This window comes from Cercospora kikuchii (genome assembly GCF_019650295.1).
Source record: "Cercospora kikuchii DNA, contig_00009, whole genome shotgun sequence".
Taxonomy (NCBI): Eukaryota; Fungi; Ascomycota; class Dothideomycetes; order Mycosphaerellales; family Mycosphaerellaceae; genus Cercospora; species Cercospora kikuchii.
In genome coordinates, this window is record NW_025408590.1 from 1,415,368 (window position 1) to 1,440,628 (window position 25,261).

Sequence of the window (25,261 nt, forward strand, 5' to 3'; positions counted from 1 at the left end):
GCTGGCCGTTGGTCGGCTGCATGCCGAGTGGCTTTCGATCCTGGTATTTCTGCCTTAAGCGCTCGCTGTCTTGAGAAGTGAGGCACTCGTGAAGTTAAGGTCGCTTTGAGACGATAATTCACTCCTCATATCTCTGCCCAATGCATCGCATCTGAGCCACTGCGTCTCGACACGCGAGCCAGTCGTGGAATCACGGTTTCGGCGAGAAGTCACGAACGATGGATGTCTCCGACTTTCCGTTTGGCTGCCGGCAGGGACCGTGGCCTGACGCGGCGCCTGGCTGAGCTGAGTGAGCAGGGAAGTACGACAGAGCTCATGACCCTGCATCATTTCACCGAGCCATTCGACTTCCCCTTCGCATGTCTGCCTCAACACAACTACACTTCGACCGCTCGCCCGCTGTCCGCGCCTGACACTGCCGACCAACGCACGACCGGGCCCGTTGCTCATCATGTCCTCGTTTGCGACCTCGTTTTGGTCCGCCGACTACGCTGGAGGTCGGGTTTGAGCGCACGCTCTCTGCTACAAAGCGCTAATCTGAGCACAGGATTGGGAGTATTGTTCGCAAAGCTCCAGCAGGGCGTACAGGAGAATGAACAGCTTCTTACGGTAGCGCGCATGCGCGCTGAGGCAGAGGACATCTACGGACAACGGCTGGCGGATATCGAGAGCGCAACAAGCCGTATTGATGGAGGGTTCCAGAGGGATGACGGCGCCAGCGTCAAGAAGGTTTGTTGTGTTCGGCTGCCAAAGCACGCTGCACCAAGACTGACGCGTGCTAGGCATACGAGGGCGTACGGGCAGAAATGAGCGAGGAAGCGAAGAATCACAAAAAGATCGCCTCAAACATCCGAGAACTCGTGGTCAACCCTTTCAGCCGGTGGTGCGATCAGCATGCTGCGCGTGTGCAAAATAGCCAGGACGATTTGCAAGGCCGGATCAAGGCGCACGATCGACAGGCGGAAACAGTGCGACAATATCGGAGTCAGTATTACAATAAATGCCGGAGAGTGGAGGATCTGGATGAGGAGGAGAAGCTGGCATTCCAGGATCCACAATCGGCGGCTGCCACGAACTCGCCCAAGGCCACGAGCGTCACGAGCGTGCCCAGTATCAAGATCGCAGAAGAAGAGCCGGAGCCGGAGCCAATCGATATCGGAGACGTGACCTACCAGCCCGAGCAGGTCAAGAAGATCTTGACACATGTATTGGAGACCATTCCGCTGGGCGAGACGAAGGTTCCCATCCTGGGGACATATCAGAACACGAGCTCTGGCGCGGACATAACGGAGTACGTGCAGAACCACCTGGGCGCAAACAGTGTCGCGTACGCAGAGCGCATAGGTCAGGACCTGTGCGACAATGGCTTTTTGCGTCTGGTAGGGAATGTGGGCAACAGCTTTGCAAACAGCAGCAAGATGAAGTATCAGTGGAAGACGAAGGTCTTTCAAGTGACGGGCATGCCAGAGAAGAGAAGTCCGCTCCACCGTTCCTCGACAACGATGTCCTCCAGCTCCGACTCCGTGCCGGGCAGTCCTGTCATTGGCGACAAGGTCAGCGAATATCTCGGTGGCTGGAATCCACTGAACAACGCACATCCGAACGAGACGCCTGCCGACAGACTGCGCAGAGAGGCACGAGAAGCTGATGAGCGGTACAAGGCGGCAGTCAAGAAGCTCGACGGTCTCCGCTGCAGTCTCGAGGTTGCCATGGTAGATCACATGAAATTCATGGAGCGCTGCGAGCTGGATCGACTGAAAGCCATTAAGAGCGTCATCCTGGACTTTAGCGGCGCCGTCAGTAACGTCATTCCCTCGCTGCAGTCTAGCGTGGACAATATGATGTTATTCCAGGAAACCGTTCAGCCATTGGCAGATCTGCGGTATTTGCTCGAGAACTACCGTACTGGAAACTTTGTGCCCAAAGTGACGATATACGAGAATTACTACAACAAAGTCGAGGAGCAGACGTTCGGTGTGGACATTGAGCTGCGCGCGAGGGCGGATAAAAAGCGTGTTCCACTGCTGGTCACGTCGATTCTAACATTTCTGGACTCGCATTATCCCGACCTTGAGGGTGACGAGGCACGTCGGAGCATTTGGCTGGTGGAAGTTCCCCTTGCTGCGACCCACCACCTGCGCAATCAAGTCAACACAGGCGGGCCTGTGTCTCAGTCTACCTTGGAGAAATACGAAGTGCCCATAGTCGCTGCCGTCCTGAAGTTGTATCTGCTCGAGCTCCCTGACAGCCTGGTGAGCTCGCACGTCTACGAGATTATCAAGACCATCTACGCCTCCACGGCACAATCAACGACGGAAGCCGCGCGCATTCAAGTCATACAGTCAACCTTGGGTCAGCTTCGTCTAGCGAATATTGCCACACTGGATGCTATCATCACGCACTTCACTCGTTTGGTGGAGCTGACGAGTGCCGACGATGAATATGTCTCCAAGCTGGCTGCCGTCCTGGCACCGTGCATCATGAGGCCCAAGCAGGAAACTGGTCTCAGCATGAATGAGCGGTACAACGCTCGCCTGATTAAAGATCTGCTCGCGCACAAAGATGCCATATTTGGAGAATTAAAACGGCAGTCGAGTTTGACTCACACGGCGTCTGGTACGCGGCAGACGAGAGCGATTTCCACTGACGAATCTAAGCGCAAAGAGGCCATGGAAGAGCGACACCGAGCCATCGCGGCGGCCCAACACACGAATGCCTCCAATGGGCCTAGAAGCAGAGCGACGAGCCCAGCGCCGGCAGCTGACACGCGAGTTCCCCTCCCCGGACATCGTCGTGATCGCAGCCGAGGGCCAGAAACCAGATTCCCAGTTAGCACTACTGCCGCGCAAAACGCACGTGTGATGTCGCCAACTACCGACCGGTCCAGCACGTCCTCCGGGGGGCATAGAGACAGTCTTAGCGTACCTCAAAGCCCTCCTTCTACCCGCACGCACGACTCCACGCTCAACGGGTTCCACAAACCACCACCAGCGGAAACACAGCCTGGCAGAGAGCGAAGTGGCACCGAGACTACACAGCGCAGTTCTGCACAAGTTTCTGCCTCAATTACTTCAGCCAGTGACTTCATGAGCCCTGGTCACTTCTATTCCGGCAGCAGTGAGAGCACACCTGCAGGAGCAGCAGAGACATCCACAACTCGCGACTCTGTCGCAAGCAACATCAGCGTCAAGGCTCCAGCTTCCAAATACAATGTTGCCGAGGAGCAGTCGCCTGTGGCGATGACACCAGATGCGGAGACGCCGACGAAGAGAGACAGTCTTTCTCGCGCCCGAGGCGTGGCGGGGCGACGCGGCACTGGCGGTCTGCGACGCCAATCGCTCGCGAACGCCAGCAAGGCTGAAAACGGCGAAGGCAATGACGTCGCTCCTAGTGCAGAATCACCTGAGACGAAGGGCGTACAACTGGAAGACAAACCAATGGACTTCGACTAGGAGTGGAATCCCGATGGCGTGTCTTCTGGAGCGTGAATCCACCTGTTTTCTTGGAGCGTTAAGCGTGGTGTAAGTTTCAGCAGATATGACTCTATGTAGATAGCATCGACGAATTAGACGCATGCGACGCCAGTGCCACGATATGGTATACCTTTGCACGCCCACCATTTGTTGAACAGACGAGACTTGGCTCGCTGGGATGATAGAATCCGATGTCTGCCTCAGGCACGTGGAGACAGCACTGGCATTCGCTTCTAGCACCTCACGTCTCCTTCCACAATCTCCCATGCAACAGTGGTTTCTATCAACTCCAAATACAAGAACATTCGACGAGTTCAGGCATCGAAGCCAAAAGATAGAAGAACTGCATTCATAAAGCGGGGCCCGCTTCCTCGCGGTATTCCTCGTTGGTCATCAATTCAGCAGCCATGACCATCGACACATCATTCGCTCTCGCATTACCCAAGATCGAACTCCACGCTCACCTCACAGGCAGCATCAGTCCCGAATGTCTGCGCGACATTTGGCTCAAATCGGACACAACCCTCGAGGACCCATCGATCGCTTTACAACCAATTGGAAAACAACACCATGACATCTCCACATTCTTTAAAATCTTTGATACGTATATTTATGATCTCGTGAATACTCCTCAAGCAGTACAAACGTCCACGAAGAGTGTTTTGCAGGCGTTTCGAGAGGATGGGGTGAAGTATCTCGAATTGCGAACCACGCCGCGACGGCACGAAGGGACGGCAATGGAGAGAGAGGAATATTTGGAAGCTATTTTGCAAGCTATTGAGAATTTTGAGGGAAGGGATGAAATGCCAACGTATTTGATTCTGAGTATTGATCGACGTAATACTCTCGAACAAGCACTCCATGTTGTGGAACTTGCGGTGAAATACCAGTCTCGTGGTGTGGTGGGGGTAGACCTTTGCGGAAATCCGACTGTTGGGCCTGTTGAGCATTTGGCACCGGCCTTTGAGGAAGCGAAGAGGCATGGGTTGAAGGTTACATTGCATTTTGCTGAAGTGCCGGCTTCGAGTACGGAGGAGGAGATGAAGTTGTTGTTGGAGTGGAAGCCTGATCGGATTGGACATGTGATTCATACAAGTCCATTGATTGAAGAGGAGATTGAACGGCAAGGTGTAGGGTTAGAATTATGTTTGAGTTGTAATGTGCTTGCGAGGATGCTGCCTGGAGAAGGAGGGTTTGTAGATCACCATTTTGGGAGGTGGAAGGGAAGGGGAAATCCTATTGCGTTATCGGTTAGTATACATATTTCTTCGGTTCTAGATGCGTTCGAAGTGGCTGACAGGACATAGACTGACGATGTGGGAGTCTTTGGGAGTTCCCTCTCGAATGAATATCAGCTGGCGGCCCATTATTTTGATCTGAGCAAGACTGAAATAGTCGACCTCAGTCGAAGAGCTATCAATTCAATCTTCGCAGGGGAAGACGAGAAAGCTAGGCTTCATCGACTAATGGACGATTTCATCAGCCGCGAATGTGGTGAGTGAAATATTTCTGGGAGTTTAGAGGATCACAACGGACTAGGTTTCCTCGCTCGCAGCTCGAGGTGGCCAGTTTGTGGCATTCGGGTTCTTGTGGTGGCACTCCGAAGCCCTTACTCTGGACTTTCGACCGACCACAAATGGAATCTTGAAGACATTATGTATCGTGGCCCGGCGATGGACGTGCCCAGAAGGGGGCAATTTGTCAACATGCGCGGACCTTACCTAAGGTAATTTCACATTCGGCTAGCCACGGCCATCATCGTTTTTCAATCGTGATTGTTGGAGGTGAGAAGGTCGATACACGATGTAGATCGCTGGTCTCCATTGAGCGATCTGGACTTTCGAGCTAAAGCGGCTTCAAAAATGTCCTCTGGGAGTATCCTCTACTCAACAAAGCTCCCTTCGTTCCATCCCCGTCTCTTTACACCGAGCTCAACAGCCGCTGACCCCCAATCCTCACCATGATTATGCCCTTTCTCTGCAGCATCAATCCCTGCTCTTTCCAGCCCTTGCTCTTCCGTTAACAAGGTGAGCAGCCCAAAGATCACAGGCACGCCAAGATCCAACTGGACCTTCATGAGACCGTGTGACACGGCATCAGAGATGTATTCAAAGTGCATAGTGCTCCCCTTGATCAATGCGCCAATGGCAATGATGGCATCGAATGGCTCCTTGCTTGGCCCCTCTTTCTTGCCCTCCTTCGCGGTCTGTGTAAGGTCGGTGGTGCTGCCGGCGAGGAGATCGGTTGCGGAGGCAAGAAGGCCTGTGGGTTGGGATTGAGAGGCCTGGAACATCTTCTGGACTGCGTAGGGCAGTTCGTAAGAGCCTGGGACGGTTTGGATGACAATGTTCTCTTGTCGGACACCGGCAGCTTTGAGTGACTTTAGGGTGCCTTGCAGGAGAGCATCGATGATTTTGGTGTTCCAGCGCGCGTGGACAATGCCGATGCGCAGATTCGCGCCTATGAGAGTCGTGCGTGGTCAGCTTCGTCATTGAGGTTGGAGGGGCTGCTATGTGGGAACGACACACCATCGTACGTCTTGGCTTCACCGGGTCCTTTGAGAGTGGTCATTGTTTACGATGGGATACAGAGTTGAGAGATGAGGGTAGTGTGAGATTTGACGTAGTGCAGGGAAAGTATACAAGCTCTCGAATTCTGGATCTTGTCAATGGCGAGCACTGGCTGGATGCGGGGCTTGCTTGCGTCGCCAAGACGAGGGGCGGACCAGGCCGGCAAGCATGTGAAACGACATGTCTGACGTATAAAGAACGCTGGCGTCCTCCACATCTTTCCGATACAAGATTCAAGGCCAGTGGAAGATTGGTTTGCGAACGAGGTGCTGTACAAATCAGACATACGGAAAAGCGATCAATGTTTCGACGCTCCTCTGGCATGCGATGCTAGTTCTAGTCTCTGTTCGCTGTCCGGCGCAAGAGATCATGACGAGCATTCCCACATGAATTCATACTGTGCCGCTCGACTTCACCTGCAGCTCCTCATCGACGGCGGCCTCGAGAGCAGTGACCGCATCATCGAGTGAATACGTGCTGCACCATGTGTACATCGCCAGGCCATGTATAGGCAAACGACGCAGTCTTCGTCCACTGAATCCTTCGCACTTCCGAGCTATGGTCCACAATCGTCGACAAGCTGCTTCCGGCTGCTCGTAGTACTCAATCTTCATCTGCTCCAACGTTGCAATTGAGGGCTTTTCGCACTTGGTCGTGCTCTTGTCCGCCGGAGAGGTTTCCTTACGCTGCTGCGGAGTCTCAGCTGGGGACTCAGCTTCTTTTGGGGATACCGGCTGTTGTGATCCGTCTGCTGCTGCGTCCGCAACGAGCGCGTTCAGGCAGGACCGGAAAATGTTGTAAATGGCCGATTGAGAGGGGCTAGGCACGAATTGCTTGATATCGACTCGATCGAGGAATGCGGGATCCTGGTCGCAGCCATCAGTATCACTTGAGGTGGCAGAAACACGTATCGTTACTCACAATTGCATCCAGAAGGTTGCTCGTGCACAGCACGACAATGTTCGGCAGTGCTCTGAGACGATCAAGCGCCGTGAGCAATTGATTGGTCGCCCGAACTCCGTCACTGCACTCGCCGCCAGCATTGGCTTTCTCCCGCGAGCCAGCGATGGTCTCAATCTCGTCAATGACAACACATACCAGCGTTGTGGAAGACTGTGCCATGCCATGAATCTTGTCGAACAGTGAAGTGATCAGCTTGCCACTCTCACCAAAGTATTTGGAGAGCATCGCGGTTGTATTGACTTCCATGAGTACGGCCTGAGGAAACATGGCCGAGAGTCGGATGCTGAGCTTCTGCGCCAGTGCGCGGCACAGAGTACTCTTGCCGCTACCTGGAGGTCCATGACTGCAGTAAAGATCAGAAGGCATCCGAGCTTGAAATGAGAACTGCCTTCACTTACAGCAGACAGAGTCGATTCCAATTGAACAAGCTCAAATTGAGCCCAGGCTGCTTCATCACAACCAGCATCCGGCAGAGATATCGTAGCAGCTGCGAAGGAAGACGGTCACCATAGATCAACGAGTTCCACTCGTCTTTCAGAGCGACATGAGGCAGGGCTAGAATGCGTGCCTGCGAGACCTCATCCTCGGCTGCAGACTGGCTGATTCTGCGACGTGGTCGAGCTTCTTCAAAGGCTCGGAGTGTGTATATCACGACATCCAGTTGAACCTCACTGAGAGTGTAACAGTCCCCTTCTCGCGGCGGACCAGTGTAGTCGGCGACATCGATCCGGGCGATCAGGTGCGCGTGTGCGACATCTTGGTATCCGGAAATTTCTTGGTCAAGCTTCAAGCCCCAGAATTGTTTGTGCAAGAACTGCGTGATGGCTGTTCGGATGTCTTTCAGTGCCTGAGCCGATACAGCGTTGGCCATGAGAACCTCGATGTGTAGAGTCGGGCTCAGGAGCCCCATGCTTGCCATTCTGCCGTCGACGACACTACCTGCCGTGGTGTTCTCTTGAAGGTAGGTGGGAAGTTGAAGAGTGACTTGATGTTAAATTTGGTCCAGGCTGCAGACGTCCCCATGGCGCCTTCCTCGCCACCTCATGATCGCGTAAAGAAGGAATCCGCGCTCACCTGCGCCGCAAAGGCTCTGACACATCTGCTTGCGTGTGAAACCGCGGCTTGCGACCGCAAATAGTGAGTATTTCTTTCTCGCACGTGGACGATGTAACCATCTGCTCACTGCAATGCTACAACCGCCTCGCGCTAAACACCTCAGATCGCGACTGAGAAATAATCCATCCCATGCATCAATACGAAACGGCAGGCTCGAAGCCTTTGACCCTTCGGAACAGAACGCCAGCATGCCTCGTCTCATCATCCATCATCCAACGCCTGTACACTGCCCATAATCAAACCCATGGCAGATCCAAACCTCGACGCGGAGTTGAAATCACATCATATATCGCCTTCCGCAATGATGGCGCCGAAGTCTTTCCGCACTGTCAAGTCTGTCCAGTCATCCACGTTCTCAATTACCAGCCCCTTTTCGTTCGCGAGATGCAGCAGACATATGAACCCGTATGACGTGCTGATGTCGCTCATTTGTTGCTTTGGATAGACATGTTGCAAGTTGTTCATGATGTCTGTGAACCGCAGCGTTGACTTGTCGTCAAAGGAAAGAGCTGGAATGGACGGTCGTGCGGCTGGAGTGTGCGGCGCTGGTCTAGAGAAGATGGTCAGTATCAGAAATTGTGAAGCGATGTCTCCCCGAGGCGCAGAGGACATAACACCAGATATTGCAAAATTCGTGCCTTGCACGCTCAAGGTTCCGGGGAAGAATTGTACTGACCTTTGTTCGAAGCCAATTCCCCGCCACATTTCTTCCTTCAGTCGCCTCACATCGACCTTCTTCGCCACACGCGCATACTGTACATATTCAGGTCGAGACCGCCGTGACTGGGCCACAAGATTGGCACCAAAAGCGTCTCCACTGGCTCCTCCCTCCGTCGGCCCCGCGACACTGTCAATGCCGGCACCAATAGGGCCTGCAGCACCATCAGCGCCAGGAGAGAAGTGTTCTCTGGCATCGGCGAAGTCATCATCATCGTCATCCATAGGCCCGCCAGCCATTGGCAGTCCGTCATCCTGGAAGAAGTTGGCATCGTAGTCGCCCTGTACAACGTCGTCCGAGTCCATTGGATGAGGACGTTGCGCGTCTTCCGCCCCATGCGCCGCCCAATACGCCTCATCTACGTCTCCAGCTCCTTGGGGACCAGATCTTCGTGCTCCCATTTTTGCCTTGGGTTTCAGGAACAGTTTGAGGAGGTCTTTTGAATTGAAGTGCTTGTCGTCTGGAAGCAAATTTCGATCCTTGCTCTTCCACTCCTTCTTCGGCAGCGATATACTGCTGTTGTTTGGCGCACTCGTGTACAGCAAATTCGCCAAGTCTTGTGACATTGGCGCCGCAAAGTCGATCTCGAAAGGCTCTTTCTCCTTGCGCGTTCGTGTAGGCTTGACTGTATTCGCCTCTTTTATACGTGCGATTTTCCAGTGCTCCGGTCCGGCCCAGTTCCTTTGCAGCGCGTTGTCGAAGTAGTTTAAGATATTTTCTTGATCGTGCGGCCGATGCTGGAGCGTCACTCCGTACGTGTTGCTGCTTGTATCAAACACGCCAACTTCTGCGGCGGGATCATCTGCACCGTCTGGGCCAGTCGAAGCGTCATATACGCGCATTTGAGGCTGTAGTGCAGCGTCTCGTGCCCACGCTTCGCCGCCTTCACCGAATCCAACATCTGCGGGCATATCGAAGCCCATGGGGCCTTCATCATCGTCGTCGGCAAAAGCTACGATCTGTTCATTTGAGTCCGCGCCTTGTTCCTCGCTGCTAGTCTCGGGATGCTCGTCTCGCCAATTCTCCGGTGCTTTCAGGAAGGGTAAATCGAGCGATCCATCGCCGCCAGCACCTAATTCGAATGTTTTGAGCGATGGGCAGATATCTTGCGCATCCAGTGCAGTCAGATCAGGGAAGAATCGTGCACCCAACGCAGTAACATCCACGATGCCATCTTCAGGTTCTTGTATTTGTGCTTCGAATGTCGACTTGTCCTCATTGTCGCCTTCGGGCTCCATGCTGTCCCTTCGAGTATCGTCCGTATCCGCATCCTGTGCATCGTCACTGCTGTCAAATACAATCCGTCCTGTGCTGTCGATTGACAAATGATTCATGAGAAGGCCTTTCGCACCACCTTCATCGAAGTCTGCCGCTGCCTTTTTGAACAACGGATCCACAGAGAATTCCAATTCCATCTTCTTGAGCTTCAGCGTATCGAACGAAGTCGCAAGAGTGGCCTCGGCAGATCGTTGAGCCTTCTTCTTGCCCTTTTTCTTCGTCCCATCCTCGTTCTCGTCGTCTTCGTCCTCCTCGGCACCATCCTCCACTTCTCCGCCCTTCCGCTTCTTGTTGCCGGTGTCTGCCAATCCGCTCAGCAGCTTTCCGGTTTCTGTAGCCACACTATCCACTCGGCTGGTGTAGATCTTGACACATCCGTCCAGAGTGCAACTCGCCTTCTGGAAATTCACGCCGTTGCCCTCTTTCAGTAGGCTCATGTCGTGGAAGTAATCGATCAGGGCGAAGTCCCACGAATTGTTCGCATTGATCTTGTTGTCGGTCGCCATCTTCATCCACGTCTCGAAATTGGCCAGAATGGGCACTCGCTTCATCGGCGTTACATGGTCGCCTCGGGCTGCATATGGGTCATCGTCGTCGCCAGCGGGCGTCGCGGGATCTCCTTCGCCTCTCCCCAGCGACTTGCGTTTGCGCTGGGGCGTAGTCGCGGCGGCTTTGAGGGACGACATCTGGCGCGAGTGCAAGGCTTTGCGGTTCTGCAGGCGCTGGGCCTTCTCCTCGTCGTCGTCGTTGAGCGGAATCTGCACTCCCTTCACGGGCGACGGGGCGTAGCTGGCCGAGGCGCCGCCAGTCGCGCGCACACGAGGCATGGTGGAGGAGAGAGGGAGCAGTCGTCGTTTCGTGCAGCAGAATGGATGCGACTCGCTACGTCGGCTCAACACCGCGTCGCACACACAATCATGCAGGGGTCGTGCTTCTGCGACGTGCGTGTTTACAACTTTACGTCCGTGTAAACAAAACGGCGAAGGGTCCGGTCGCCAAGGCCGGCAGCTGGTCGTGTCGTGCCACTGCAGACGACTCTCTGGGTGAGACGTGCAGCGCGCCGCGGAGCAGAACTGCCGGCAGCGACGACAACCGTTTCTCACCGCACGCTCTCACCGCCGTCACCATGCGCACCGCTCTGGTCAGCGAAATTGTGCGGCGCGACGCGAATCCGCCCACGCGTGGCGGCGTCTGCCTGAGGGATGCCTGAATCGAAGATCTGCCACGTCGGCGAGCACTGATGACGCCGTGGGTGGCGGTGCACTTATCTTGCTTGCTGGCTCACTTCCATCGACCGTCCCGGAGGGCACCACTCGCCAGCTCTGCGGTCTCTGTACTGCGCCCGCACTGCGCCGAACCCTCGACACCCGCGATGCGCAGTAGTCGCCTCGACGCCTCTCGCGCCCCTCTTTATTGCTATCGCCTCCCCTGTCGACCGTGCGAGCGGAAGATGCGTCCTCCATCATGGCGAAACCTGCCCGCGAACACCACATGGCTCGTCCGCCCAAACGCCTAGCATCGCGGCCGAAATACCGCGCTGCTCGCGCTTTCTACATCTTCCTCTGTATCGCGACCTGCTTGGCCGCCTACTCCCTCTTCTCCCATTCCTATGGACCATCTGCCGGACGAGAGCGAGCGCTGTACACCCGCAATGTTGAAACCCCGCTCAAGCCTCTGAGCAGCGATGAGGAGTGCCGGCTGGTGCACACCGCGGCGGACCAATGTGCCTACATTCGCGCCCACTGCCCTGCCGATGAGGGTGGTTTCACCGCCTACCTGGAGCTGTACTTCTGCCGACTGCACAACGCGAAGCCCGTGGCCTTCCTGGTCTTGGTCTCATGGCTGGGCGTCCTCTTCTCCACCATCGGCATCGCCGCCAGCGACTTCTTCTGCATAGACCTGAGCACTATCTCCGGCATCCTCGGCATGAGTGAGAGCGTGGCCGGCGTAACGTTTTTGGCCTTTGGCAATGGCAGCCCCGATGTCTTTTCGACCTTCGCCGCCATGAGCACCGACAGCGGGAGTCTGGCCGTCGGCGAGCTTTTTGGAGCTGCAGGCTTTATTACCGCCGTCGTGGCGGGCTCGATGGCCCTCATCAGACCATTTCATGTGGCTCGAAAGAGCTTCATACGGGACGTGGGATTCTTCACCGTGGCCGCTGCATTCAGCATGGTGTTTTTGTGGGACGGGAGACTCCACTTCTGGGAGTGTGCGTCTATGGTGGTGTACTACATTTTCTACGTGGCATTCGTCGTGGGCTGGCACTGGTGGTTGGGGCGCAAGAAACAAAGAAGAGAAAAGGAAGCCGCGGTGCGAAGCCATTTCGTACCTGTGGAGGACGAGCTGGACAATGAGTATGAAGAATATCGTGATGACCCAGACGAAGCTCCGGATTCGAGCAGGCCCAGCATTTCCAGAGGTGCGTCGCGCGAGGACTGGGCCGCGCTCGAGGCGGGTTCATCCCGGCGTGCGGACGACGGAGACGAGGATGTAGAGGAAGAAGAGCGAGACAAGTGGATGAGCGAGTTGGCCAGCAACATGCGCTTGACGAGGCCGACCCGCTCCAGGAGGAACACCGTCACACCAGTGCGGCCGTCACTTGTGGGCGCTCTGGAATTCCAATCAGTACTCAAGTCGCTGCAAAAATCTCGCAATATACAGACGATCCCCATGGACTCGCGCAGATATTCCGACGATCCAACATTCACCACTGCTCAGCAGCAGGAGCAGTTATCATCGACCTCTGACCCCGCAGCTCGGCCGCCATACGAAATTCTGGTGACGACGGAGGACGACGAACCTCATGCAGTACAGCCCCACATCGAACAGCCCGAACTGGAGGTGCCACATTCGGCGCCAGCTGGGCGTACCAGAGCAGTGTCCGCAAATGATGCAGCAGCCTTACGTGTCAACGCCGACTTGCAGAAATTGAGTCCAGTACCATCGTCAGAGAATCTTGCGCATCCGGATAGATCTATGCACAAGAAAACGAACAGTCTGACTGTGCCATCTGCGGATGGCACCCACGCGCCGGCGTCCCCTCTGCTCAAGATTGAGCCGGCTTCTCCACGAGGAGATGCTCCCGTGCAACGTCAACGATCGAAGACCGACGTCCGACCATCGTCGGCGCTTTTGACGCCAGAAGATGCCAGAGGAAGATCCAGCGTTAACAGCGATTATTTCTACAGCTCCGCCCGGCAAGACCGTAGCTCCTCTGCCGAAGATCGATCACAACCAGCACGTGTGCCCAGCGCTAGAACACTGCCCAAGATCATCATACCTGGCAAAGATAGATCTCCAGGCTCTTCGCGAAGCACATCTCCGTTCCCGGCGTACCGAGACTTCCCATCACCGTCAGTGACTGGCAGCGATCGGTCTCCATTAAGCACCCGAGCGCCAAGCATGTTCTCTGCTGCGCCACAGCTATCCAGCATCGTTTCGCCAGAGTCCATTGCTGCAGATGAGAGTGCAGAACGAGAACGGCCCCGTCGCCCAGATAGGCTTGCGAGAATATGGCCGTACAGTGTGTTGCCTCCTCCCGGAGTCATGATTCAAGCTCTATTCCCGACTATCTATCACTGGGGCGAGAAGACATGGTACGGGAAATGCCTCGGCGCTGTTGCCGCGCCGAGTGTGTTTCTCTTGACCATCACTCTACCAGTGGTAGAGAATGAGAAGGAATCTGAGACCAGCGGGTCAATCTCGGAGCATCCCCACAAAGACATGAGCTGGGACTCAACGCGTTCGAGAAGCAATACCGCACTGCTCACGCCAACCTCAGGAGGGATACAAGGGCTGACTCCAGAATGGATGCATGATCCAGAATCGCCTCATCCGCATGGTGTTGAAACGCAGGGCGTCACCGGACGTGGATCGTCTGCCAGTGCCGCCGTCCGCGCAGAGCAATCGTATCACACCAAGTCAGGTGCAATTTCTTCACATCACGGCTCTATCGTTGCAGAACCACGAACATTGGATAACACGCACCCTGGCGACCTTGAAAGTGCCCCAGAGCTGTGGAATCGCTGGTTGACGCTGATACAACTCTTCACGGCTCCGATTATGATCGTACTCTCGATTTATATCCAGGCGCCAGATGGTCTGCCAACTTCATGGCTTGTCAGAGCCATTCTCATCTGCCTCCTCGTATCATTAGTGCTGCTCGTACCAATACTGTTGACCACGACACCATACCATCGACCGGAACCGTACAGGATAATATTGTCCCTCGCTGGCTTTGTCGTCGCCATTGCTTGGATATCAGCAATCGCCGCACAAGTGGTGGGGGCGCTCAAGGCCTTGGCCGTCATCCTGAACATGTCGCACGCAATCATGGGCCTCACCATCTTTGCAGTGGGCAATTCTTTGGGAGACCTCGTTGCCGACGTGACAGTGGCGAAGCTTGGATACCCAGTCATGGCTCTATCTGCCTGCTTTGGGGGTCCTATGCTCAACATCCTCTTAGGTATAGGATTAAGTGGATCGTACATCTTGATCAAGGGCGCAGAGAGACGACACGAGAAGCACCCTGGCAAGCATCTCAAGTTCCATTCATATCACATGGAGGTCAGCAAAACACTCATCGTTAGCGGCATCACATTGTTGCTCACGCTGGTGGGATTGTTGATCGCGGTGCCGCTCAATAAGTGGGTTCTAAGCCGGAAGATTGGTTGGTGTTTGATCGCGCTCTGGACTGTGAGCACAATTTTTAACGTCGTCATTGAAGTGACAGGACTCCTTGGGGGCGCAGAGAGCACATTTCACATTGGGCATAGCTGAGTCTGTTGAGACAATACTTGCGCAGCCCGCATTGGACAGGCAATGGTTAAAGACAACGGTGAGCACGCGTCGTGATGAGAAGCAGACACATGGCGTGGAAGTGATGACTGAAAGGTGTAGATATCAGACAGATTCCAGACAGTACTTGGATTGCACAATAGCATTGGTTGACAACTTTCCAGCACTTGATCAACTATCCTTCGCTCGAGTAGGTTGCGGCCTAAGTGTTCAATTTTCGGCCTACATACAACTTGGAATTCACGCCTGTGCGTTGTGGTAGACTCTCCATGCCTCTGACTTTGGCGTCTGATTATGGTTCACCAGGCTCGCGTGGCCAGGGAGCGCGTGCGACCAATTTCCCACGCGTCGCGCACTTGCTACTCAACTATCGTGCTTCACGACGTTCACCGATGATACGAGGGCCTTCGTCAGTATGAGGGGTGACGTCCGGATCGGAATACCTGTTGTGCACCGAATCGATTCTTCCGCAGCGATGCATACTGCTACCCACGAGTTTGTTCAGCATGTGAGACACAAGGCATCAGAACGCCGAAAACAATGCGAAGACGTCCACATGAGGTCGCGGTTAGAGCGTAAAGGGTAAGCATTCTCGGTCTGGAGCCTATGATGATCCTGGGCTGATGTTTTGTTGCAGGAAGGAGCGAGCCAAGATCGTGTCTGGTCTACAGACGCCACCCAGCTCTCCGCCAGATGAACTACCACGGGCTTCTAACAGTACAACGGGTCGGAGCGATATTGCTGTTGACGCCGCAGCGGTTGGTACTTGCACGCGCCCAAATGGTTCTGGACGACGCGAGGATCCGATCTTACTGGATCCAGAGGACGAACTCTCCGACCGCATTTCCGGAGACGAGCTTCCAGTCCAAGACCATGTGACACGCCAGAGGTCTGCTGAGTGCTTAATCGAGCAAGCAAGAGAAGAGTCCCAGGAGCATCCTGAGTGCCGGGACAATATGTGTGCGGAGTTCCAATTTGTTGCACGCACATTCAACTTCATTTACGATGATTTGCTTGAACAAGGTTATGTGCTGCCAAGTGTTTTGGACATGGACGTCTTGAGGGAGCTGGCGAACGGGTCTGTCACTGACATCGCTTCAGTCCTGGACGCACCACGCAGAGTTACGCGGTCGCTTGAAGCTCGCAAGCCAAACGCTTCACAGCATGGACCGCCAGGTGCGAGTTTGGTAAAGTGCAACTTGGACAGCAAGCCCCCGGTGACGAAGTCTGAGGTTGCCTGCCATCAACCGGAGAGGCCAGCAGAAGAAGCTCAGCTGCGCAAGACGTGCGGCGAGCCTACGCACAACCGTGCATACAAGCCTCCCGTGCGAGATCCGATGTTGGGAGAGGATCGCCGTCTCTCAGGCAATGGCGAAGGCAGCTGTTCGTCACGACAGAGGGACGAGGCCAGTACAGGCCAGAGAGCGCAAGGCCAAACGCGCTCCAAATTGGTCTACTGGACTGCTGAGGAAGACCATGAACTCATGCTGGGAATGCACGACGGGCTCAATGCCTCCGAGATCCGTCGGCGACATGACTTGGGTCATCGCTCCGAGTCTGCAATTCGATCACGTCGGATGGTGTTGAAGAGAAAGTATTCGGAGATGTTCGACCATGACGAACGGCTTGAGAGATTGGATTAGTCCCGTCTCAGCATCGTTGTGGCACAGTCCTGAAGGCAATGGGTGTACCCCGCGTGGTCAGACCATTTCACATGCTTGTGGAAAGTTTCTCGCAGCGCGCTATCCCTGTAGCTGCACAATGGACCACATTTCGTCGTTGCCGTGGAGCGGCTCTTCGAAGTGTTGATAGCACAACCAAAACGACTTTCTCCCAGCCGGGTGCCTCTCCACATGACAGGCGGGAGGACGCGCGATCAGTCACATCACAAAATGAGACACGTTCCCTGATATGCCAATGCCCGTAACCGGCACAGGCCGACGATTGACAATTCCCCCTCCAAAGAACATTCACTCGATCCTGGTCTTGTGGCTGCCTTTCAGCGGCTGCTTGCACCCCGCCGCCCCACTAAACTTTGGTCAGTCAGGCAGGCACGTTCCAGTGCTTGCGACTTGTTTGTGGGTTGCAGTCACCCTCAAGCCCTGGAATCTACCATAAAAGACCATCCAGCTGGCGATAGCTTCCTCCTTACAACCAAATCCGATCAACACCGCCTCAGAACCCACGACATTCAAATCAACCTCATGTCTTCCCAGAACTCCGGCTCCGGTTCCAGCTCCGGCTCCACTGGCGGCAGCAGCGGCAGTGGCAGCGGCTACACCATCACCTCGAGCGGTACCAACTCGCAGGTAGCATAGCCATGACCACAGCTCGCGAGGCATAGAGACTAATAGATCGACAGGGCAATCACTACTGCTCTCGCGACTACGGTTCCTCTGCTTCCAACAGCAACTCGTACCACTGCAGCAACACCAACGGCAGCTACTACTATTCCAGTTCGTATCAGTCAGCAGCTTTTGAATACTCGTGCTAATCGACTCCAATAGACCCCAACGGATCCACGTACTACAACAACGGACAGGGTGACTCCACGTACACGGCTCCAGGCGGGAAAGGCAAATAGACAGTTGTGTGCAGTGTCGACCGCAGCGTGAATAAACGTTCGAGGGGGCGAGTGTAGCATTCTCAGTCCCACGACGAACAGGCGCGGGAGATGGCGTGAAGGGATTCGATATCCGATGAGGCCGGTATAGGCTCGGACACACTGCCGTATCATTCGCAGATCTCATGCAATGTACCAAGCATGCGTGCGAATGGATGTCTTCAGACAATTTGCATCATGAATTCTGTGCTCCCAATTCTTCAAAGGCATCTCACATCAGGTCGTATATACATAGCCGCCCCAGGCGACTCTCGCGCGCAAATGGGTATCTCTCGCTAAGATGCATCACGCCATTCGGAGTGGCATGCGGTACTCGCTCCTACCACCTAGACCACCAGATTCATCATCGTCCACGCCACAGCCAGCGCCAGCACCAGCATTCGAGAGCTGCTCCGCATTCTCGTCCCCTCGCTACCAAAACCTGGGTTCCCATTCTCATCCATACCGGACTTCATAACATTATACTTGAACTGTCCTTGAACATTACCAGCAGGATTATACTCGCAAACCAAGTATTTCCCCTGCACGCCTTTATCGCCATCAGTATCGCATTCGACTTCAGCACATCCAATCGAAGTCGTGTTCCGCCAGACCAGCTGACTGAAATGGCCCGTCTCCTCGGTAAACTTCCCCTTCTTGTAGTTGTACTTTTCCTCTTCGTTCCCCCAAGCGTCAATAGCGAGTGTCGCATTCTCGAATCCTGCTGCCAAGTTCTCGCCATGAGGACCTCCGGAGTGTTCCCAGACGCAGCCCTTGGCCCAGTCGTGTGCATAATCGGCCAGTGTGTCATTCCATTGGACGGGTTCGGCCATATGTCGGGATCTCCATTCGTTGGTGCTGTTCAAAGCCTGCGATTGCAGAGAGTCGGAGGACATTTTGACAGTCGTGGTCAGAGTGACTGTTCGTGTCGCTGTTGGAGTATTGGAATTTATGCTTGTGTCCGAGTCCGCGACCAGCGCGTTAAGCGGCAAAGGCAGTGTAGTATGCGATAGCTGGGCAAAAGACTTGAGAGTGGCGGAGTCTAAAGTAATCGTGATCGTTGTTGTTGCCACAAAGGTTGTTGAGGTTGACAACACGGTGCGGGCGACTTCTTTTGTATATGCACAAAGAACGTAGAGTGCAATTACGGCACAGTATGATGTCGTCCCTTGCATATTTCGTAGCGGTCTCATGGCTTGCAAGGATTAGAACCTGCTGCGTCGTTGCCGATCTGTGGCAGAATCGTGGCGCCGGGGTATCGAGCCTAATGTTGCAGTGAAGCGAAGGTGAGAACTACTAAGCCATTGCGAATGCCTTCGGTCTTTGCAGAAGAATGAAGTAGTCAGAAGAAAGGACGTTTGACTCAACTGGTGGTTTATGCGATATTACAAGACGAGCAACGGCATGTGCTCTTCTCTAACGCCAGACGCTATGAGTGTCTGGCCCAGATGGCTTCGCTGACTGCAGACATGTTTCATGATGTGGCTGCAAAGCGGCAAGGTTCGTTATCGAGCAAAGCGCGGTGTGGTCGGCGCTTGACGAAGCTGCCTGACGACGCGAGAATCGCGGAAGGCAGAGCTCGGCTCGGCGAGCGTTCCTTGGCGCGCAGCGGGCCCGTCCGCTCTGCCGCACAATACAAAAGTCTGCGTTCCCTCGCGCTCCTCTTTGACAGCTTGATCAAAACTTTGAGCGCCAGCCACGACATGCACCAGGCTCACACGGCAGCCCTTGTGGTCGCCGAGCATTCCAAGGTGTATGTTGCCAGTCTCTACGGAGGCGTGGTGCTCTAGAGCGATTTCTCCTGGATATAGGAAGCGTCTTCTCGATGGGTCATTTCATTATGGCGATGGGTCGACGTGTCCGAGAAGGGAGTACAGACACAATCTCAGTATCATTCTGTACTGTTGCGGGACGAGGGCATTCATGCGGATCATCGTAGGTCGTCGCGACTGGAGTTCACCTTTCCTCATCGCCTGAATATTACGTTCTTCCCAGCCAGTTCAGCCAGAACTTTTTTCGCGTACCCTATGCTTCTCTTGTTGCGGTGTTCGGAGACCAGCATCGTATACTCTGATGCATGATGAGGTCTCGACTCGCAGAGCCCAAGAGTGTATGCTCGCGGTAAGAGCTCAACTGCGGGAGCTGTAGAGCTTTGAAGAAATTCGCCATTTGCTGCTGCTATTTACAGAAATGCAGACTGATTCACGGTGACATGCGGTAGCACTCAACCCAACCTGGATTCACGTCGAGCATGATATCCTATCGTCACGACAGCTGAGCCGGGAAGTGCTAAGTTGTCGTTCAAATATGCATCCCACCCATCTTAGCTGTGTGTGTCGCAGGTACTGATTTTCACCTGCGGAACAACGGACATCCATTCATAGCGTCATCTATGCACGGAATCTCGTGGACGCGTTGTCGCCGAAATTGGCATCATAGCAGGGGAGCCACGATGTTGCTCACTGAGTTTGTGAAGCCTGTCGTTCCCAACGTGCTTGATTGGCCTGGTCTTGCATATCTTCGTGAGACCTTGCAGCACGCTTGGCTCGTATAGCATAGCCAGAGAAGAGTACATCAGCGACTTCCTCAGCGACGACGTGCAACTCTACAAATGGTCGAGCGATGGCCACTATAGCGCGCGTTGTTGGGTGTTTGGAATCGCGGCCGTCTTTGCCTATAACACAGTTACACAGCTGGAAACCCTGCATAGGTTTAGCTTGATCTGCTCTCCCTTGGCCCAATATGCTTTCGACCCTGGCCTCCAGCTACTGGAGATCGCCGCCCGGCATGCGCGGTCGTGAGTGGTAAGATCGAGGACGAGAGTTTACAAAGGCGACGACGCCGGTGCCGCTTGTGTGTCTTGCGCACGCTGCGACTTCTCACAACACACAGCAGACACATCGCGCAAGATGGGCTTGGGAGTACTGCAAGACTACAAGCTGTCACACGTGCCTGGTAAGCGCTACCACCGGACGCAATGCTCCTCCCATCCACCGCGCGCGGCATTCGACGGACTGCAGGTGTGGCGGACGGGCGACAAAGGCAGACGTACTGACCCCTCGTAGGCACCGCGACGCTCGAAGACCTCAACCCGGCCGCCTCCCTCGCACGCGGCAACGACACATCGAAGTTGAAGAGGAGCAAGAATGGGGTCATCTTGGTGCCACAGCCTAGCGATGACCCGAAAGATCCGTTGGTAGGTGGCAGTGGCTGGACACATGGGAGCGCATGAAGGTGCTGATTGAGTGCACAGAACTGGCCGCTATGGAAGCGCGATGTCATCTGCGGAGTGCTGTGTCTGCTCTCCGTGATCGCATCGACGCTGTCGCCACTGCTGGCCGCGAACACGCTCACCCTGACGCTACACTTCAAGAAGAGCTTCACCAAGATCGCTCTGCTGACCGGATGGCACCTTCTCGGAGTGGGCATTGCAGGCTTCGCCTCAGTTCCGAGCGCGCGTATCTGGGGCAAGCGACATCTCTACATTATAGCGACCGTCTTGATCATCGTCTCCTCCGTATGGGGCGGGGCTAGCGGCAAGAACTACGACTCTCTGGCTGCAGCGCGTTTCTTCCAAGGTGTGGCACTGGCACCCTTCGAAGCCTTGGTCAACGTGAGCGTCGGTGAGCTGTACTTCGTTCACGAAGTCGGCATTCGCATGGCGCTCAGCAACTTGTGCCTCTTCGGTGGAGCCTTCTTCACGCCTGTGATCGTGGGGATCATGACCCACAAGCTCGGCTGGGAGTGGACCTTCTACTTCATCGCCATCTTCACCGCAGGTCTGCTTCCCGCAGTCATCTTGTACTGCCCAGAAACAGCCTACAACCGCGATCCACGCTTCAATGCCCATCTCGAGCAACACCGTCGAGGCGACTCCGATGGATCCTCAAGCTCCAGCCACGAACTTCGCGACAACCCGACCACGTACAGCGAAACATATGAAGCCGAAAAGGCCACAGCCGAGTCTACCACCGAGCGACAACCCAGCACCGGAGGAGACAACATCCATCAATATGCCAACTTCTCCTTCCTCACGCGCGAGAACCTCGCCATGTTCAACGGCCGACACTCTCCCGAAAACTTCTTCAAACTCCTAATCCGACCTCTTCCTCTCTTCCTCCACCCATCCTTCCTCTGGGCATGCCTAATCCAAGGCTTGATCATCGGCTGGACAGTCCTGATCGGAATCGTGCTCGCGGCAATCATGTTAGGCGCCCCACTCTGGTTCAACGAAGTCGAAACAGGCTACATGTACGCCGGAGCCTTCATTGGCGCTCTCATAGGTTTCGGCATTTCAGGCCTATTCGGCGACGGCTTCATGATCTGGTTGACCAAGAAGAACAACGGAATCTATGAACCTGAATTCCGTATGTTGCTCGTCATTCCCCAGCTCGTCATCGGTTGCGCAGGCTTATACGGGTTCGGTATTACCGGAAACAATACCTGGAAATATGGCTGGTTCTGGCCCGATTTCTTCTTCGGCATGGAAGTTGCAGGCATGGTGATCGGTGCTACGGCCAGTGCGCTTTACATTGTCGACGCGCACCGCGATCTCGCTATCGAGGGTTTCACTTGCTTGCTTGTGTTCAAGAACATTTTCTCCTTTGGCCTCACATTTTCTGGCTACGACTGGCTCGTGCAAGCAGGCATCCAGCCGACTTTCATGTGGGTCAGCAGTGTCGAGGTGGTAGTCTGCCTGTTGACTGTGCCAATGTGTAAGTTCTCCTCATGCAGAAGAGCGATCGCGATATAGGCTGACAATATCTCACAGACATTTTTGGCAAGCGATGGAGGAGCTTTGCGGCAAGGAAAGATCTCTTGGGCAAGCTCAAACTCAAATAATGCGGTCGTTCAATTTTTTGTCATTTAGCGTTTCGTTCATGATCTGCTGCTGGTACGTAGGGTCTTATAAATGCTCAGGATACCCATTGGCTTCCGCTCCCAATCTGTTCCACGCGGGATAGACTTGCTCCTGTTGCATATGCACTGTCACTCTCATTCGGTCACTGCCGCTGTAACAATGCACGCACTCAATCTGACGCTCAACGTCAGCGAGGTGCCTATTCCCGCCACGTAATGATGCCGTCGATAATGGTCCCTTCCCACGTCGTCTCTCCGAGGACGAGCTGCGCTTTGGGGTTCCTAGTTTGTCCCTGGCCGTTGTCCGCAAAGCCCGCTCGCTGGAACATCTCAGTCTCGCTGACTTCCTCTCCGACTGGAGAGCCACTGTCCCGGTCTCCATTTGCTGTCTTTGTTGCCAGTCTCGTTCGCAGGCATGAGCCATCACCCTACTCATCTGCTCGGTCCTCAAGGAGATCTGGGATATCTTCAGGCTTTTTGTTGCCCTCCAAGATATTGTATACCGCGGTGAAGAGGGGGAACTCTCGTTCCTTGCCCTCCTTCTTCAGGAAGGCATTCACCTCATATGCTGTGCTTGTTCCTTGCAGTTTCTGACCATTCAGCTCTCTCTCCTCAATCTCACCAATCGGTTTTCCTTCTTTCACAGCCATTTTGGCACATCGGAAGTTCCTGCCACCGGAGCAAGATGTGATCATGTCTGCGACACCACATGACTCTTCCGTAAAAGTTTCGGTCCGGACGCTGTTGCTGAAGAATGTCTTGCCGAACTTGACTTCTTCCATGATGCCGACACGCATGACTGCTGCCTTGGCATTATCACCCCAGCCCAAGCCATCTACCCAGCCGGCAGCCAGGGCTACCACATTCTTGAGAGCTCCTCCGAGCGAGACGCCAGCCACATCATGCACCATTCGCACATGGAAATATGGCCGGTGGAAGAGCTTCTTGATGTTGTTATGGCTGAGGGGAGGATAATCCGTAGGAAGGGCCTGCAGAATCTTGTGAGCATGCTGAAAATATTGGCATTGTCATCTTGGACAAACATACCTTAAGCTTCGTCGTCTTCACGCCGGGTTTTGCGACATGCCCGCTGTCCAAGCCAACCTTTTGCTCTCCGCTCTCGGATCCACGTCTCGAGCCCACAGGCGTCTGGTGTCTGCTGTCCATCTCTGGCGGGTCGTAGGCGACAGTCGTCTCTGACCATTTCTCCAAAGCCACTTCCGTCGCAATGTTGGCTCCACTCAGCGCACCACAGTAGATGCCCAGCTGCTGTCCGATGGTGTCACTGAAAAGTTCGCATTTGTCCTCGGTCACGTTTACGCCCTTGATACAGCTGATTCCTCGTGCGAATGGCACGACGTGTCCCTTGAGAGTGTCGCAAGTACGAGCAATGAACTGGTGAGGTAGGTTGAAGACCAGGATTGTGGCATCTCGCACGGTATCGATCAGGTCCGGGTTGGCGATAATATTGGTAGGCAGAGGAATATTTGGCAGGTACTTGACATTCTCGTGTTTGGTGTTGATGACTTGTGTGAGCTTCTGCTGTTGCTGGTCCACCGTCACCTGCTCTTCATACACCCACATCTGGACATCTCGCTCGAATAGGTCGGGGTTGGCTGTGGTGTTCTCGGCGACGACTTTGGCAATCGTGGTGCCCCAATTGCCAGAGCCAATGATGGCCACCTTGTGCTTCTGCGATGCCGCTCCGAGAGTGGCCATGATGGCTGAGTCGGTCTGAGTACGTCGTACAGTAAGGAATGGGCCGAGTCGTAGAGCGAGTCGCGAGCGAGATATAGTCGTGGATGTCGCAAAGGATAGGCACCTTCGAGTTCGATGAGACAGGCGTGCTCGAGAGTGAGGGAGCAGGTACGAAGTGAGGCAGGTGCGAGAGAGATATATGCCTGGCAGCGACATGCGACTGTTCTTCTTATCGGCGGTTGAGCAAGCACGCGTCCGCAAAAAAATCCAACGCTGGTCTCAACCACCGAAGCTCTGGCCTATTCCTTACGAGCCCTGCACGCAGGCTATCGTCAGAGTGGAGCCCCGCCCCGCCAAGAAGCGCATGTGCTTGAACCAGCACTTGGGGACGCATACAATACTCGGTTCTCGGTCGCAAGTTCATGGCACGAATTCGTCGGCAGAAGGTACACGTCTTTACGTCTCAGACACCTCTCAGAGCGGTGTTACGCTATTACATTGGACTCAGGAGTCTGAAATCGCCTGTCTTTTCGAAGAAAGAGATGCTCTCAGCGTTTCAATACGGCAGCAATCGCCAGTGCCTTCCCCAAGAGACAGAGCCAGGAGGCTTCCTAGCGTACATGCCCGACTATGAGTCTTCTCAGTAACAGCATATTGTGAGAGAGCACGCCAAACTCCAGCAGCATTCGATCCGCCAGCCGAGGCGCTGAAGCTGAGGCTGAGAGCGGAGTCCCCGCGCCATCAACCCGGACATTAGTCTCAAAACAGTTTCCTTACGCGGGAAGTCGCTTTGCGGCCGAGACGGACTCTTGCAACATAAAATGATCGAAGTTGAATGGCTCAATCAAAGGACATTTCATTGGTATGGCTGTCAAAGCTGGATCAGCCCAGATCGCGCACAATGCGCCCCATAGCATGCGTTGGACGGGCTCGTATCTCGCTTGGCCGCGTCGTGGTATCATAGAACCGTGAGTCAATGCCGACCACCTCCCATATGTCCTCCCTCGCAAAGTAGGGACGGATGCGCCAGAGACGCCTCGCCATGCTGTTTCCAGCTATGCGCCTCATGCATTTCAGCCATCGTCGTGCCGGAATACTACATCGCAAAATCGTCGCAGTCTTTCTCCATATATCTCCCGTGTAACTCCGTGCACAATCTGTCGAGGCCCATCCCATTCCCCGATAC

At 54.7% G+C, this 25,261-nt stretch overlaps 11 protein-coding genes across 11 annotated transcripts; 6 read left to right on the forward strand and 5 right to left on the reverse strand.

The window, feature by feature from the left end:
- Positions 1–451: 451 nt before the first annotated feature.
- On the forward strand, positions 452–3,452 carry CKM354_001267200 (GTPase-activating protein RGD2; the record flags this gene model as incomplete). Its single annotated transcript, XM_044808196.1, has 3 exons — positions 452–497; positions 548–729; positions 783–3,452. The coding sequence occupies 3 exons, from the start codon at positions 452–454 to the stop codon at positions 3,450–3,452; spliced, it is 2,898 nt and encodes a 965-aa protein (XP_044664131.1).
- A 428-nt stretch (positions 3,453–3,880) lies between these two features.
- On the forward strand, positions 3,881–4,975 carry CKM354_001267300 (uncharacterized protein; the record flags this gene model as incomplete). Its single annotated transcript, XM_044808197.1, has 2 exons — positions 3,881–4,723; positions 4,781–4,975. The coding sequence occupies 2 exons, from the start codon at positions 3,881–3,883 to the stop codon at positions 4,973–4,975; spliced, it is 1,038 nt and encodes a 345-aa protein (XP_044664132.1).
- Positions 4,976–5,355: 380 nt separating this feature from the next.
- Positions 5,356–6,044, reverse strand: CKM354_001267400 (lumazine synthase RIB4; the record flags this gene model as incomplete). Its single annotated transcript, XM_044808198.1, has 2 exons — positions 5,356–5,933; positions 6,002–6,044. 2 exons carry the CDS (start codon positions 6,042–6,044, stop codon positions 5,356–5,358), a joined length of 621 nt encoding a protein of 206 aa, XP_044664133.1.
- A 391-nt stretch (positions 6,045–6,435) lies between these two features.
- CKM354_001267500 (uncharacterized protein) lies at positions 6,436–7,925 on the reverse strand (the record flags this gene model as incomplete). The annotated part of the gene is made up of 3 exons (XM_044808199.1): positions 6,436–6,909; positions 6,965–7,349; positions 7,405–7,925. The coding sequence occupies 3 exons, from the start codon at positions 7,923–7,925 to the stop codon at positions 6,436–6,438; spliced, it is 1,380 nt and encodes a 459-aa protein (XP_044664134.1).
- Positions 7,926–8,404: 479 nt separating this feature from the next.
- On the reverse strand, positions 8,405–10,945 carry CKM354_001267600 (condensin subunit BRN1; the record flags this gene model as incomplete). The annotated part of the gene is made up of 2 exons (XM_044808200.1): positions 8,405–8,672; positions 8,799–10,945. 2 exons carry the CDS (start codon positions 10,943–10,945, stop codon positions 8,405–8,407), a joined length of 2,415 nt encoding a protein of 804 aa, XP_044664135.1.
- Positions 10,946–11,582: 637 nt separating this feature from the next.
- CKM354_001267700 (uncharacterized protein) lies at positions 11,583–14,897 on the forward strand (the record flags this gene model as incomplete). Its single annotated transcript, XM_044808201.1, has 1 exon — positions 11,583–14,897. One exon carries the CDS (start codon positions 11,583–11,585, stop codon positions 14,895–14,897), a length of 3,315 nt encoding a protein of 1,104 aa, XP_044664136.1.
- A 493-nt stretch (positions 14,898–15,390) lies between these two features.
- On the forward strand, positions 15,391–16,558 carry CKM354_001267800 (uncharacterized protein; the record flags this gene model as incomplete). The annotated part of the gene is made up of 2 exons (XM_044808202.1): positions 15,391–15,497; positions 15,553–16,558. The coding sequence occupies 2 exons, from the start codon at positions 15,391–15,393 to the stop codon at positions 16,556–16,558; spliced, it is 1,113 nt and encodes a 370-aa protein (XP_044664137.1).
- Positions 16,559–17,119: 561 nt separating this feature from the next.
- CKM354_001267900 (uncharacterized protein) lies at positions 17,120–17,499 on the forward strand (the record flags this gene model as incomplete). Its single annotated transcript, XM_044808203.1, has 3 exons — positions 17,120–17,224; positions 17,278–17,371; positions 17,423–17,499. The coding sequence occupies 3 exons, from the start codon at positions 17,120–17,122 to the stop codon at positions 17,497–17,499; spliced, it is 276 nt and encodes a 91-aa protein (XP_044664138.1).
- Positions 17,500–17,864: 365 nt separating this feature from the next.
- On the reverse strand, positions 17,865–18,413 carry CKM354_001268000 (uncharacterized protein; the record flags this gene model as incomplete). The annotated part of the gene is made up of 1 exon (XM_044808204.1): positions 17,865–18,413. One exon carries the CDS (start codon positions 18,411–18,413, stop codon positions 17,865–17,867), a length of 549 nt encoding a protein of 182 aa, XP_044664139.1.
- A 2,013-nt stretch (positions 18,414–20,426) lies between these two features.
- On the forward strand, positions 20,427–22,359 carry CKM354_001268100 (uncharacterized protein; the record flags this gene model as incomplete). The annotated part of the gene is made up of 4 exons (XM_044808205.1): positions 20,427–20,472; positions 20,583–20,713; positions 20,771–22,232; positions 22,289–22,359. 4 exons carry the CDS (start codon positions 20,427–20,429, stop codon positions 22,357–22,359), a joined length of 1,710 nt encoding a protein of 569 aa, XP_044664140.1.
- A 446-nt stretch (positions 22,360–22,805) lies between these two features.
- Positions 22,806–24,096, reverse strand: CKM354_001268200 (uncharacterized protein; the record flags this gene model as incomplete). The annotated part of the gene is made up of 2 exons (XM_044808206.1): positions 22,806–23,366; positions 23,425–24,096. 2 exons carry the CDS (start codon positions 24,094–24,096, stop codon positions 22,806–22,808), a joined length of 1,233 nt encoding a protein of 410 aa, XP_044664141.1.
- Positions 24,097–25,261: the final 1,165 nt, after the last annotated feature.